We start from the raw sequence: 15,216 nt of genomic DNA on the forward strand, positions 1-15,216 counted from the left end.
ATCGATCATCGTTACCGGGTCCGTCAGGATGAGGAGGCGTGATTGATGTACGTGAGATGTGACTGGAAAGAGAATGCACACGTCACAGCGTCCATCTTCAACTCTTCTCAAAACGTCCCCCCCCCCCCCCGTTTATCTCAAAGTAATGTCTCGTCCAATGGAAGATCCAAGTGGCGTCCGCCTAAAAGTCGGTTCTCTTGGCTTGGGTCAGTTCAGACAGGAGAGGGTCAAAGCGGTACTGACGCTTAACGGATCAGCAGAGGCTCGGTCCCCATTGGCTTCAAGACTAATTAAACACCAACTGATTAAAAAAAATAGAAAAAGAAAAAAAACCCCTCTCCTCTCTCGCTAATTGTCCCCCATTTCAGGTCTAATTTCACCAATCACTGCCATCTTCATTTTTTGAGAGTAAATTGGGCCGTAATCATTTTCTAGGGGTGATTTCCCAGCTTCTAATTGTTGGAGATGATTTAGTCATTATCAGAATTGCGTCTATTCTTATCAGTCATCTCGAAGGGCAAATTTTATCCGAAGATTGAGCCGAGAGAAAGGCGGGCTGGCTATGCTCATGAATTTTCAGACTGATGACTCATGGCGTCTCCTGGTTTGAATCCTTTGAATATGCATAATGCGGCTAATTGGTTAAATGAGACATATAAATCGGCTGAAATAACTTGGTGCACCGGGAGAGAATTTCAAATTATTTTAATGCAAAATAGACGTATTAAAAAAAATCATGCATTTATCTGACCGTGAGTTTAAATCACATCATAGATGGAACATTTAATGAAGTTGGGAGTTGTTTCTTTTTTTTGTGTTTGTGTTTGTGTGTGTGTGTTCACACAAGGGAGAAACACAAAAAGCTGTGGGGTGTAGCGGGGATATGCTCCACAATAAGATGTTTGTTTCATTTAGCTCACTATCCGGGGGGGGGGGATACATTACGAGTCCAATCACACAAACTTTGTGCTTTAAACAGCGTCTCCAGTGTAGATCAACATTTTTACAGCCATGTTATTAGAAACGTCACACAAGTAAAATTGGGAAAACCAATATTTGGAATACATTGTTAAGTTTAACAAATGTACATTTTATCAGCCGTGAACACGGCCCAAATAATTTGTGTTGAAATACACACAGCGTCCCCCGTCTGTTGGCAGGATGCGTAGGAAACCCAAATGACGAAAAGATCAAGGTGAGAAAGACAATTTGGAGCTTTGAAGCCGAGTCACTTCCTTTTTCCTGTTTGTTGAGTCAGCTTCCTCGTTCTCCCCTGTTATCACAGCCCCCCCCCCCCCCCCCGTCGGTCGACATGACCACCTTTACTTCCTTCAGTTTGATTAAACTTGTGCAAATTGCAAGTCAGCGTTGCCTTTATGGCGATGAAGCCGGCATAGATTTGGCACTATCCAACACATGGCGACACATTTAATCCACGGTAATCTCATCTATGTAACCGACGATTAACCCCCTTCATAAAAAAAAAAGCTATATATAGATTATGGACAAATATATTTATACACACACACACACACACATTAACACATGGTTTGTCTTCCTCATGCTTGTTGAATTATGGTCTTTGAAAAGTGTTGTGATAATGTGTTGCTGAAAATAAGCCCTGGTCTAGCCTTCCGTCTTGTCAGCGTTTCCTAGCTGTTGCTGGTGTATGACCTATTATGGGGTGAACTCCCTGCCTCAGTAGATTTCATCTATCAGGACCCGCCTGGCGCTCAGACCGTCACACGGCGCCTATCATGGGGTTCTTCTGCCTCGGATCGGGCCGCCTCTCATCTCTGTAGTTGAAGTGTTCGGGGCTGGCGTAGCGCTGCGTGCCCACCGGGTACCTCTCCGGGCTGGTGTAGCGCCCGGGGCTTGCCTGCCGGTGGCCGTCCCTTCGCCTTCCTGTTGTCTCATAGCGGGGGCGCCCTCTGTGAGCGGCGGTAGGAGATGGGGGCATATCCTGCCTCAGGGCGGCCCGGTGCTGCTGCTCCTGCCCCGGGGGACGGGGGGACGAGGGGTAGTAGCGGGGGTCCAAGGGCACCTGCTGGGAAGAGCTGCCCGGGTAGGGGATGGGCGGGCGGCCTGGGGCAGGTGGCTCGTGGCCCGGGTAGTTGCCTGGGTAGGGGGCTGGCTCTCTCGCCATGGCTCTGGGGTAATCGTATGGATTCGCCCTCCTAGGAAAAAGGAAGAGGAAAAAAGAGAGAAGGTAAGACAACACTTGATACTGGTTCTGGCCGGTTTGGAGGGGGGAAGGCGGGGGAGATTTGACCCTCCCACGCGGTAAACTTTCTCCTGCCGTTCAGTTTAGGTGGTGAGGCACCGGCCTTGGCAGGATCAGGTTGTAGAGAGACGGGGATGGCGATATGCCAAGAGATAACAGCAAATGCCTCCATAAGCATGTGAGGAGCAGTGTGTGCATGTATGTGTGTGTATGCGCACACATACGAGTTTAACCGAATGTGTCCCTGTGCGTGTACAGGAATGTGCGAGTGTGTGTAGGAGTGTGTGTCCCTGGGGTCTGCAGTAACGAGGCAGCCAGCTGGACGTCTCCGGTTCCCTCCCACTGGCTATGGGTGATTAGGGGGCTAAGCCCCTGGGTAAGGCGACACGCGGACCTCGGCGAGACCAAGCAAGAGAAAGAGAGAGAGAGAGAGAGAGAGAGAATTTGGGGGAAGGGGGTCGGGGGGGGGGGTATCTGCTCACCTTTCATGGACCCATTCACATTTTTTCCAGCTCACGCGCTGCATCCTAAGGCTGTGTGACACAGGAGCCCCGCTGGACCGAGTACGAGAAACTATAAACCCGGGTCTTGTTTGTCCGACGGTAGGTCACACGTATGCGCAGAAAGACAACATCGCGGAAATAAATATACATCATCTATACATTACACCCAATGCAGTTAGCTGTGACTCATAATGCTACACAAGTCCACGTATTCTTCGGCGTATTGTTGATAATGGTATTTAAATCAACGGCTCATATGGCACCTCCAGTGATCACAGATATACCTGTTCCACACTCCCACAGACAAGACCTCCTCCTCGCCGCATGTCAATGGCTGCAGCTCAACGCTCGCAGCCGCACGCACAGTAGCCACGGTGGTCTGCCCACCGAGTCTTTAACACGCTTCCTTCAACCCCCAGGAAAAAGCCCGCAATGCCGATACCGGGCAGATGCAGGGATTTGCCTCACACAACGGCTGCCGCATGTAGCGTCGCTTCCGCAAAGGCCTCGAACCCGGCCCTCTGCCTGGTCAGAGCGAGTCGTATCCCGACGTCTCCTCGGTGCTGCCCCCTCCCCGGCTCTGTCCCCGGGGTCGAGCTCAGCACCTGTTGACGGGCCAATTAGAGTGAGTCACTCACCACAGATTAGCGAGCACACAGCCGGGGTTTTCTCTGTGTGTGTGTGTGGGGGGGGGGGGGGGTTGGGGTGGAAAATATGGAGAGAGCAAAGTTTGTGCCCTAGATATCGGTGGCGTGTGCTTTCTGTGGAAGGGTAGGTGCCGACCACCCAAACTGAATGCTGGGGGCAGATACACAGGTGGTCTCAGGACTGAACAGCGCTGCCCTGTCAGTCAGCAAAGACCAGGAAAGGCAGACCGAAAACACGCGCACACACACCCACACACACACACACACAAAGAGCCAAGGAGGGGCCAGTGATAAAGGAGGAGAAATTTTAGGAGCTTAAGAACAAAGAAGGAAAAGAACGAGACTGGAATTCAGGGAGCGAAAGAGAGAGAGAGATGTCTCATCCGGAAATTGAGACACGTGGCGAAAGAGAGCGATAGAATGAGAGAGCGGGTAATTTAAACGGAAAAAAAACAAACAACAAAACGCTCATTTCTCCATCTCATCCAGTTTGAGAGACAAAGGTCAAAGGTCTCGTTAATCCACATTAAACGATGAGGGGCCACCGGCCGAGAGGAGAGAGGGAGGGAGGGAGGGAAGAGGAAGGGAGGGAAAAGGAGCGCCGTGGAGTGTTTTGGAGCAGGGTAACACCTGGGTCCTCGACCCGACTCGGGGGACGGCCAGGCAGGACGGAACTTCCCCTTCCTCCCTCCCTTCATCCATTCGTCACTCTTTTATGCAACCGACGCCCACCTCTCTCCCACCCCCCCACCCCCGTCATTTTCCTCCCTCCTTTCCTGTCCTCTCCAAGTCTTCTGTCTCTCCATCACCAGGTTTGCCCCATGTCCACTTGAGGAGCAATGTGTGTACAGGAGACCCCCCCCCCCCCGACCTCCCTTCTTTCTCTTTTAGCCCCGCCTCTAACATGACCGTGAACCGAACACATGTGGTACTTTCCCCCGCTCCTGCATTGTTGTTAATATTTCTAAATGTGTTGCCGGTCAAAGTCTCGGGTGGAGTAGGTGTTACACAGAGCAGGATAAACCCCTTCAGGTGCCGCCGTACGAAGACCTTGACGACTCCTTACCCCTCACATCGCACTGTGAGCTGCATAGTAGCGGTGGTGTAGTTGTTGTGCATGGCTTTTAGGGCTGTCTAGAGAGAACTAATAAGGGACTGGGTGTGTGTCTGTGTGTGTGATGAGGGTTGCTTACGAGTGCTTGTAGGGGGACGAGACAGGGGTGCTAGTACCTCTTAGCTTTACTAAAGACTGTTTAAGGCCTTTTTTCTAATTTGTCAATATGCATATCACGGCAAGGACGACACCAAAATCATGTTTGCAGTGTGGTCCACGGTCTTGTGAAAGCATTTGTGTAGGGATGTGTATAGCATGTGTGTGTGTGTGTGTGTGTGTGTTTGCACGACGTCTTCCTAATGCACACTGCTAGGGCAATGTTACCTCATCAGGACAATTTCAGTATGCGGAGTTTTAGAGGTTTGCTTGTGGGTTATGGTGCCTGTGTGTGTGTGTGTGTGTGTGTGTGTGTGTGTGTGTGTGTGTGTGTGTGTGTGCGCGTGTGTGTGCGGGACTCTCCAGCCTGGCAGCTGGGGGATTAAGGGAGTCAACGGACCCCTGTGATCCGCAGGGAGCTCCACATCCCTGGGTAACACAGCTGGTGTGAGGCTGACTGCGAGAGGCCTCTGCTGCCGGTGGAGGAGGGGGTGGAGGAGGAGAGGGAGATGTTTAGTCTATTTGTTACTCTGGACGGTGGAGGATGTGCTTTCCATACCCTTATTTGTCCTGAAGCCATGTCGAAACCTCTCTAATATTCAAATCTTGCGTAAAGTATGACTTCATCCAGCGGCGCCAAGTGTGTGTGTGTGTGTGTGTGTGTGTGTGCGCGCGTGTGCATTTACGTGAGAGAGAGAGAGAGAGAGAGAATGGCTAATATTTATACATTGTAATACATTGTATGCCTCTACAACATCTACATGGGAGGTTTAGCCTGTTTACTCGCTAGCTTGCGTAGCTACAACTGCTAGCTTGCATAGCTACAACTGCTACCTTGCGTAGCTACAACTGCTAGCTTGTGCTGCATAGCGAGTGTGTGGGGAAAGAGCACGAGGGGGACTGAGGGACATGTCCAGCCCGTGATACAGGACCTGTTTCCCATGCTGGGAAGAGAAAGACGCAACAAGCACGGAGGAGGACGGGAGAATCAGCGAGGACATGAGCAGCAAATCGACAAGAGTAAAAGAACGAATACGAGGCGGATGAGAGAGAGCGACAGATATCAGGGGGTTAAGGGACGACGGTGGAGGGCGAGTGAGAAAGTGAGAGGCAAAACGCCTCTGGTGTTAGGACAGACTGAGTCAGTCAGGCAGTCAGACAGACAGACAGACCGACAGGACGGACAGACAGGACGGACAGACAGACAGGAAGATATACATACAGACAGAGTCAGTCAGTCAGTCAGCCAGAAAGTCAGTCAGTCAGACAGAAAGACAGACAGTCAGTCAGTCAGACAGATAGAAAGACAGACAGTCAGTCAGACAGAAAGACATACAGAGAGACAGTCAGTCAGTCAGTCAGTCAGTCAGACAGAAAGACCGACAGAGACAGTCAGTCAGTCAGTCAGTCAGACAGAAAGACCGACAGAGAGACAGATAGACAGACAGACAGTCAGACAGAGAGACAGATAGAGAGACAGACAGAGAGAGAGACAGACATGAGTTCTCTACATGGCTGTGCTAACAGCAGCCGGCAGAGAAGGGTGTGATGTGAACCACGGGGACCAAGCGGAATGATGGCCCCTAATGATATGCCATGTAATACATCTGACTCACACCTCGACAACATCACCCCCCCCACACACACACCCACACCCACATGTAGCGATATGTCGCATGAGGATCTGAGAGAGTGTGTGTGTGTGTGTGTGTGCATCTCAACTGGGTGGTGAGAGGAAATGAGGCTGACAGATAGAATATTACATGCATATTTATGTGCATGTGAACATGTTGGAGTGTATTTGATTTCATGTTCAAGAGTGGGAAAAAAAAGTGGGATCCTGTATATTCATCTGGGAGCCTGTGAATTCATCTGGGAGATATTTTGTGTGTGTGTGCGTGTGTGTATTGTATTCTGCCATTATAAAACTGTTTCAGCCTTGACGGTAAAGTATTTTTCCGTTTGTGTGGGGTGGGAGTGGAAGAGTGTGTGTGTGTGCGTTTGCATGTGTGTATGTGTGTAGTGGTCAGTAATTCTGCACCTGCCCCCTAGGAAACGGAAGACGGAAATTAGCCACCCCCCCTAATTTCTTTTTAGACCCCCCTCCCAGTCCTCATAACTACTTCAGCAAACAGCTGGGAACAACCAAGGGAGGCCCAGCTTGTTCCCTCACACGCACGCACACACACACACACACACACACACACACAGCATGTTTGTCTTGTCCAACTGACCCAATTGATCATGGCAAAAAAGCAGAATTTCCCTAAATCCATCCTCTCATGTATTGAACATATATATGTGGCAGGAACTCAAACTGCTCTGCAGTAAAACTGTAACACGGGCTCCTCCTCAACCTTACGTGAGGACTGATCTGAGGTTGGGTTGCAACCACAAGAATCCAAACCTGCCTCCTTCATTACACTCATTTCTGCCTATATGCGAACACTGTGTCTGAGACCGGTCAGCAGATGGACGCCTGATGAGACACGCGGACCTGAACCCCTCATTTAGTCTGATATGTGTGTGTTTAGTGTGATATGTGTGTGTTTAGTGTGATATGTGTGTGTTTAGTCTAATATGTGTGTGTTTAGTCTGATATGTGTGTTTAGTCTAATATGTGTGTGTTTAGTCTGATATGTGTGTTTAGTGTGATATGTGTGTGTGTTTAGTCTGATATGTGTGTGTTTAGTGTGATATGTGTGTTTAGTCTGATATGTGTGTTTTTAGTGTGATATATGTGTGTGTTTAGTCTGATATGTGTGTTTAGTGTGATATGTGTGTGTTTAGTGTAATATGTGTGTTTAGTCTGATATGTGTGTTTTTAGTGTGATATATGTGTGTGTTTAGTCTGATATGTGTGTGTATTTAGTGTGATATGTGTGTTTTGTCTGATATGTGTGTGTTTAGTCTGATATGTGTGTGTGTGTGTTTAGTGTGATATGTTTGTGTTTAGTGTGACATGTGTGTGCTTAGTTTGATATGTGTGTGTTTAGTCTGATGTGTGTTTAGTCTGATATGTGTGTGTGTTTAGTCTGATATGTGTGTGTGTGTGTTTAGTGTGATATGTGTGTGTTTAGTCTGATATGTGTGTGTGTTTAGTCTGATATGTGTGTGTGTGTGTGTGTGTGTGTGTGTGTGTTTAGTGTGATATGTTTGTGTTTAGTGTGACATGTGTGTGCTTAGTTTGATATGTGGTTGTTTAGTCTGATATGTGTGCTTAGTTTGATATGTGGTTGTTTAGTCTGATATGTGTGTTTAGTCTGATATGTGTGTGTTTAGTCTGATATGTGCTTAGTGTAATATGTGTGGTTAGTGTGATATGTTTTTTATTCTGATATGTGTGTTTAGTGTGATATATGTGTGCGTTTCGTCTGATATGTGTGTGTTTAGTCTGATATATATGTGTGTGGGGCATTGGAAGCAATGAGCAGCTCTCTATGTTTCCTCCAGTGGTAACAATCCTTTGCCACCTGCTATAAAAGCTGAGTGGGCATGTTTGCATGCGCTCTCTTGTCCCCCCCCCCCCCTCCCCTGCCACACAAACACACAAACACACACGTAAAAACAAAGACAGACATGACATACGAGGCACGTCTCCTAGTGGCACGTCCAATAAAGCCATTTATGTGATTGTATGTCTGCCCTCATATACACGGGGGCATTTATTCATGTTCTGACAGCACAGGTGTAAGAGATGAGACAGCTAAACACAGATACACACACCAAACATCCTCCACTTACCTACAGCACACTTAACGACCACACAGACACACACACACTACTGACAGACAGAGAAAACAGCAATATAGTAAAAACATCCCCTGCTACAGTGATGCAAAAAGTACCACTTATTGTGGTGTAAGTGCAAGACACAACTCAAACCTGCATGTGCATGCGCACACACACAAACATGCACACATGCACATACACATGCACAAACATGCACACATGCACATACACATGCACAAACACGCACACAAACACATACATACATGTACACATACACATACATGCACGCACGCACGCACACCCAAACACACACATGCGAGCACACATACACAAACACACATGCACGCACACACACAAACACAGATGCAAGCACCCGTACACACAAACACACATGCACGCATGCATACACACAAACACACACATGCATGCACACATACACACACACACACACATACATACATACAAACACACATGTACGCACACATACACACACACCCACGCACACATGCATGCAGACATAGACACACATGTATGCGCACATACACACACACATGCACAAACACGCACGCAAACACACACACGCAGACACACACACACACACACAGAAAGCAGGCCATGAGTGGCAGTGTGGACACACAGCAGGCCCGGCTGGCTCTGCTTTGTGAGGAAACCATTACGCTGTCCCAATGCAAGCCGCTAACCAGCCCTCACTAATCACGCCGCCTTGTGTCAACAACAGCGGGGGGAGCTGGTCAGTAGCGAGACACACGAGCCTCGTCCACAGGGGCCTGTGTGTACACGCCTTGCTACTGTACATGCCTCGCACCGCCGGCACACTTGTACGGTGTCAGCGGCGGTCTGCTGCCGGCCCTGTCTGCAACGGAGGAAGCCCTCGGCTAAAAAACGAGGCGGCGAGGAGAGACGGGAGCCAGGCACCAACGTCAGCCGAGCGGCGGCAGCAGATCGGCTTTCAGAAAGCGCCATTTAACGACTTCTTCATCACTCAGCGCGGCTTTTATTCGAATGTCACGACGGTACGGCCCCTCGGTCGCACCGTGTTTGGTTGCACTTATTCACATGCACGTTTGGCTCACCCGTGAGCGCTGCGGAGTACCTTCCAACGCTTCGGCCTCCGAGGTTACAGGCCACTCACCAGAAGTCAAGGGTCACCCTGTAAACCTTGATCCACGGGTGCTCAGGAGACCGTCAAGTTTTAGAACAACAAAGATATGAAAGAACCTGACGGCCCTCAGGCTCAGAGAGTTTGAACCAACGGTGTTTCAGCATGCATTAAATATAAATTCTACGCTCGGTACTCGAACCGCCCGGCCTGTTCCCCTCCACCCTGGTCGTGTCGCAGAGGATCAGAGCTGTCGCCTGGCGCTGCCCGTCCATCTGTATTCCTGAGCCGCGTGTGGCGGCGGCTTGTAGAAGAGCGTCTCTGTATTTCTGGGCTCGCACTCGCGGGGCGCTCTGAGGCCTCGCTATGTATATATCCTTTGTTTTATTCATAAAGCAACAACTTCATTTTCCACACACAGACCTGAGAGACTTTGGGAGAGAGGGACAGAGATGCAAGAGCAGCACCAAGAAGAAGAAGAGCCGTAGAAACAGATGGCATATATATATATATATATATATATATATATATATATATATATATATATATATATATATATATATATATATAATATGGAGTGACAGAGATAGACACAGATTGAGACAGAGAAGGAGACAAAGAGAGAGACAGAGAGATAGAGCAAGACAAAGAGAGAGACAGAGCGAGAGATGGACAGAGAGAGAGAGACAAAGAGAGAGATAGACAGAGAAAGAGAGAGCAAGACAGAGAGAGTGAGAGAGGGAGACACAGAGAGAGACACAGAGAGAGCGAGGGAGACAGAGGGAGATAGAGAGAGTGAGAGAGAGAGTGAGAGAGCAAGAGAGAGTGAGAGAAAGCGAGGGAGGCAGGGAGACAGAGAGAGAGAGAGAGAGAGAGAGCGAGAGAGGGAGAGAGAGAGAGAGAGAGAGAGAGAGAGAGAGAGAGAGAGAGAGAGAGAGAGAGAGAGAGAAAGTGAGCTAATGGAGAGATAAAACAGATGAGCGGGTCAGTAAAGTCACCATGCTGGTAGAGCCAGGTATGTGGTCACCCTCCGTATGAGCGGGTCAGTAAAGTCACCATGCTGGTAGAGCCAGGTATGTGGTCACCCTCCATATGAGCAGGTCAGTAAAGTCACCATGCTGGTAGAGCCAGGTATGTGGTCACCCTCCGTATGAGCGGGTCAGTAAAGTCACCATGCTGGTAGAGCCAGGTATGTGTTCACCCTCCATATGAGCGGGTCAGTAAAGTCACCATGCTGGTAGAGCCAGGTATGTGTTCACCCTCCATATGAGCGGGTCAGTAAAGTCACCATGCTGGTAGAGCCAGGTATGTGGTCACCCTCCATATGAGCAGGTCAGTAAAGTCACCATGCTGGTAGAGCCAGGTATGTGTTCACCCTCCGTATGAGCAGGTCAGTAAAGTCACCATGCTGGTAGAGCCAGGTATGTGGTCACCCTCCATATGAGCAGGTCAGTAAAGTCATCATGCTGGTAGAGCCAGGTATGTGGTCACCCTCCGTATGAGCAGGTCAGTAAAGTAAAGTCACCATGCTGGTAGAGCCAGGTATGTGGTCACCCTCCGTATGAGCGGGTCAATAAAGTCACCATGCTGGTAGAGCCAGGTATGTGTCACCCTCCATATGAGCAGGTCAGTAAAGTCATCATGCTGGTAGAGCCAGGTATGTGTTCACCCTCCGTATGAGCAGGTCAGTAAAGTCGCCATGCTGGCAGAGCCAGGTATGTGGTCACCCTCCGTATGAGCCGGTCAGTAAAGTAAAGTCACCATGCTGGTAGAGCCAGGTATGTGGTCACCCTCCGTATGAGCCGGTCAGTAAAGTAAAGTCACCATGCTGGTAGAGCCAGGTATGTGGTCACCCTCCGTATGAGCCGGTCAGTAAAGTCACCCTGCTGGTAGAGCCAGGTATGTGGTCACCCTCCGTATGAGCCGGTCAGTAAAGTCACCATGCTGGTAGAGCCAGGTATGTGGTCACCCTCCGTATGAGCGGGTCAGTAAAGTCACCCTGCTGGTAGAGCCAGGTATGTGGTCACCCTCCCTATGAGCGGGTCAGTAAAGTCACCATGCTGGTACAGCCAGGTATGTGGTCACCCTCCGTATGAGCCGGTCAGTAAAGTAAAGTCACCATGCTGGTAGAGCCGGGTATGTGGTCACCCTCCGTATGAGCGGGTCAGTAAAGTCACCATGCTGGTAGAGCCAGGTATGTGGTCACCCTCCGTATGAGCGGGTCAGTATAGTCACCATGCTGGTAGAGCCAGGTATGTGTTCACCCTCCGTATGAGCAGGTCAGTAAAGTCACCATGCTGGTAGAGCCAGGTATGTGGTCACCCTCCGTATGAGCAGGTCAGTAAAGTCATCATGCTGGTAGAGCCAGGTATGTGGTCACCCTCCGTATGAGCAGGTCAGTAAAGTCACCCTGCTGGTAGAGCCAGGTATGTGTTCACCCTCCATATGAGCGGGTCAGTAAAGTCACCCTGCTGGTCGCGTGGCTCGGGTCCTGGACTGTTCCGATGGCGTCTGGACACTGCTTAGCATCCTCCTCATCATATTCTTCATAAATTTTATTAGTCCATTATAAATGTGTTATCCTCTTTCAGTGCTGTGTTGTGTAACTTGTGTAAACACAACATCCATTGCACATTGTCCATCTTGGGAGAGAGATCCCTCCTCTGTTGCTCTCCCTGATGTTTCTTCCTATTTTTTCTCCCTGTTAAAGGTTTTTTTTAGGGAGTTGTTCCTTATCCGATGAGAGGGTCTAAGGACAGGATGTTGTGTTGCTGTTAAGCCCCCTGAGGCCAATTTGTAATTTGTGATATTGGGCTACACAAATAAAATGGATTTGATCTCATCTCTTAACACCGACTCAATCGCTTCTCTCCTGCATCCCGACGCTTGACAAACTCGACGACTGATCTTAAGGGTCATTCCACCTTTTTGAAACCAAAACAACTGTAAAGTTCATACACTGTGCTGCTGCTACTGTGAAAGAGCTTATTTATAAAAAAAAGTGAAGACCATGTGACTTTTTAAACCAATCACATAGGACCCTGAACGGCCATCACTAGTTGCTACATGTAAGGGGGTTGGAGAATTTATGTATTGAGAAAAAAAAAAGTTCCAACGGGTTCGGGATATGGAACGGGATGTTACGGAGACAACATGGCTAACCGACCCGTCCGAGTTTCAACGGGAGTCAAGCGACAGCAGGTCAGCGGCAGGCGGGGAAATAACGGATCACCCGCGAGGCTGTGAAGGCCCAGGGCTGGGTTTTAATAAAGGACAGGGGCGAGGAAGGGACAAAGGCAGGATTCCTCCCCTGGCCTTGGAATTCTACTGCATTTCATTGGACGGCCCTAGACGGCACAGCCCAACAATATCGCCTCGCTATAATGATAACAGAGCTTTGCAATAAAGAAGGCCGTCTGCACCGCCAAGGGTCGGCGGTGGAACGCTGCTCTCCAGAGCTCATTTATTTCTGCCTGACTAAAGTCAAACTGCTACAAAGCAGTAACAAATATATATATATATATATATATACACCACGAGCCTCCAGATCAGCTTCAGTGCTCCTTGTCCTAGATTGCACAATTGTCTGAACTCTTCTGGAGGGATGGACACCATCCTTCCAGAAGATATCCTCATCATTTGGTCTTCTGATGGTGGTGGTGGAGAGTGCTGTCTAACATGTTGGTCCTAAACCTCCCATAGGTGTTCAATTGGGCTGAGATCTGGTGACAGTGAAGGTCATAGCACATGATTTACATCATCTTCATCCTCATCAAACCATTCGGTGACCCCCTCGTGCCCTGTGGATGGGGGGGGGGGGGGCGTCGTCATCCTGGAGGAGACCACTCCCATCAGGATAGACATGTCTCATCACAGGATAAAGGTGATCACCCAGAATAACTTTGTATTGGTTTGCAGTGAGCCTTCTCTCTAAGGGGACAAGTGGACCAAAACCATGCAAGTGAAATGCCCCCCACAGCATAACAGAGCCCCCGGACCCCCTCACTGTAGGGGTCAAACGTTCAGGTTTTTCCTTTCATTCGCCACCTGTCTGTATACATTATACATGAGCATTTTAGAAGGATGGGATTTCATAGCAATGTAACTGTAAATATTATTTAATGATACCCAATGGGAGTGCATCGAGGTAGCGTGGCGGTCTATTCTGTTGCCTACCAACACGGGGATCGCCGGTTCGAATCCCTGTGTTACCTCCGGCTTGGTCAGGAGTCCCTAAAGACACAATTGGCCGTGTCTGCGGGTGGGAAGCCGGATCTGGGTGTGTGTCCTGGTTGCTGCACTAGCGCCTCCTCTGGTCGGTCGGGGGCACCTGTTCAGGGGGGAGGGGGGAACTGGGGGGAATAGCGTGACCCTCCCACGTGCTACGTCCCCCTGGTGAAACTCCTCACTGTCAGGTGAAAAGAAGCGGCCGGATCAGCAGAGGGGGTGGAGCAGAGATCAGGACGGCTCGGAAGAGTGGGGTAACTGGCCGGATACATTGATACCCGATGTATCTTATCCCTTATGAATAGTATCAATATCAACGTCTATGGTTGAGAGTCATGATTCATTCTGTTCTCCTCTGGTACTTCTGTCCGTGTCCAGTAAACTTCTGTTTTTGGCTCGTTAGAAGCGGGGCGGGCAAAACCCAGGTCAAAGATCTTGGTGCTGAGAACTGGCAGAGATCGCCAAGTGAGCCATGGAGTGTGTGCTTGCATGGGTGTGTGAGTGTGTGTGTGTGTGTGGCTGGTCAGATGGGAGTCCTTGAGGTCTACTTTGACACACTTAATACCACTTGTAGGCTGAGGGGCTGTCAGGAAGTTGACCTCTGTTTGAGAGGCACAGAGAGAGACACCTGAGTGGGCCCTTAAACTGCATAACTCCAGAAAGACACACACACACAAACAAACACAACACAACACACACCTAGGTTCTCCCTGTAGGGCTTGGCCCACTGCCTGGATGTGATCTGAGCTTTATGAGACCTATGGGTCCCCGGGTCGGAGCGGGAAGGCTCTCTGACTCACCGGCCACCGGCCGCACATTAATCAGCCAATTATCAGCCCCGACCAGGAGCGTTGCTACGCCAACCCAGCCCCCTAATCCAATCACCTTGGGGGAGAGGGTCTGGGGGCCCTCTGATTGGATAACCTGCGGCAGGGTCGCTGCGCCCACGACCCTGCAGCTTTGAATTGGTAATTATGTTAATATTCTCCATATGGCTGCGCGTGCCCGCCCGCGTGTGTGTGTGTGTGTGTGTGTGTGTGTGTGTGTGTGTGTGTGTGTGTGTGTGTGAGCATAAAGCCTGTCTGTGGGCCAATCTGCCTCTTTCTCTAATGGCCATTAGTCAAAGTACCACCATCACCCAGCCGGGGGCAAAACTTTTCACACAACGGCTCCGGTCTGTCATTCCCCGTCTTCATTCGAAACCGTCCCCTGCCCAGACCTCTGCCTGGTTTTGGCCTCGGCTCTGCAGCCGCTGGCTGTCAGGGCCACGTCAAACTGCGGGTTCTGCTCCTTCCCCACCAGACCAGCTAACCCCGCGTCTCCTTCAGCTCCTGTCTGCTGTCGCGATAGCGCGGGGGTGGCATTGTGAACGGCCTTGGTAAGATACGGTGACGTAGCGCGGTTTACCGACCCGTTTCGTCTTTCGCGTGACTGCAACGCGGAGCAGAAATACCGTCCCCCGTATCATCAGAAAATGTCAACATTAATTTGTTATAATAAAAAAAGCCATGAATCACTGACCACATGGAATTTCAGACCGTCCAAAACATTAA

The 15,216-nt window shown here is 49.7% G+C and overlaps 1 protein-coding gene across 1 annotated transcript in view; it reads right to left on the reverse strand.

Moving 5' to 3' along the window:
- Positions 1-724: 724 nt before the first annotated feature.
- pard3ba (par-3 family cell polarity regulator beta a) overlaps positions 725-15,216 on the reverse strand; it is a 178,605-nt gene continuing 164,113 nt past the window's right edge. Inside the window, exon 20 of the mRNA XM_056301096.1 lies at positions 725-2,177. Coding sequence (XP_056157071.1) covers positions 1,742-2,177 — 436 coding nt within the window. The 3' untranslated portion in view covers positions 725-1,741. The remainder of the gene's footprint in view (positions 2,178-15,216) is intronic.

Source organism: Lampris incognitus, chromosome 21, assembly GCF_029633865.1.
Source record: "Lampris incognitus isolate fLamInc1 chromosome 21, fLamInc1.hap2, whole genome shotgun sequence".
In the NCBI taxonomy this organism is placed as follows: Eukaryota; Metazoa; Chordata; class Actinopteri; order Lampriformes; family Lampridae; genus Lampris; species Lampris incognitus.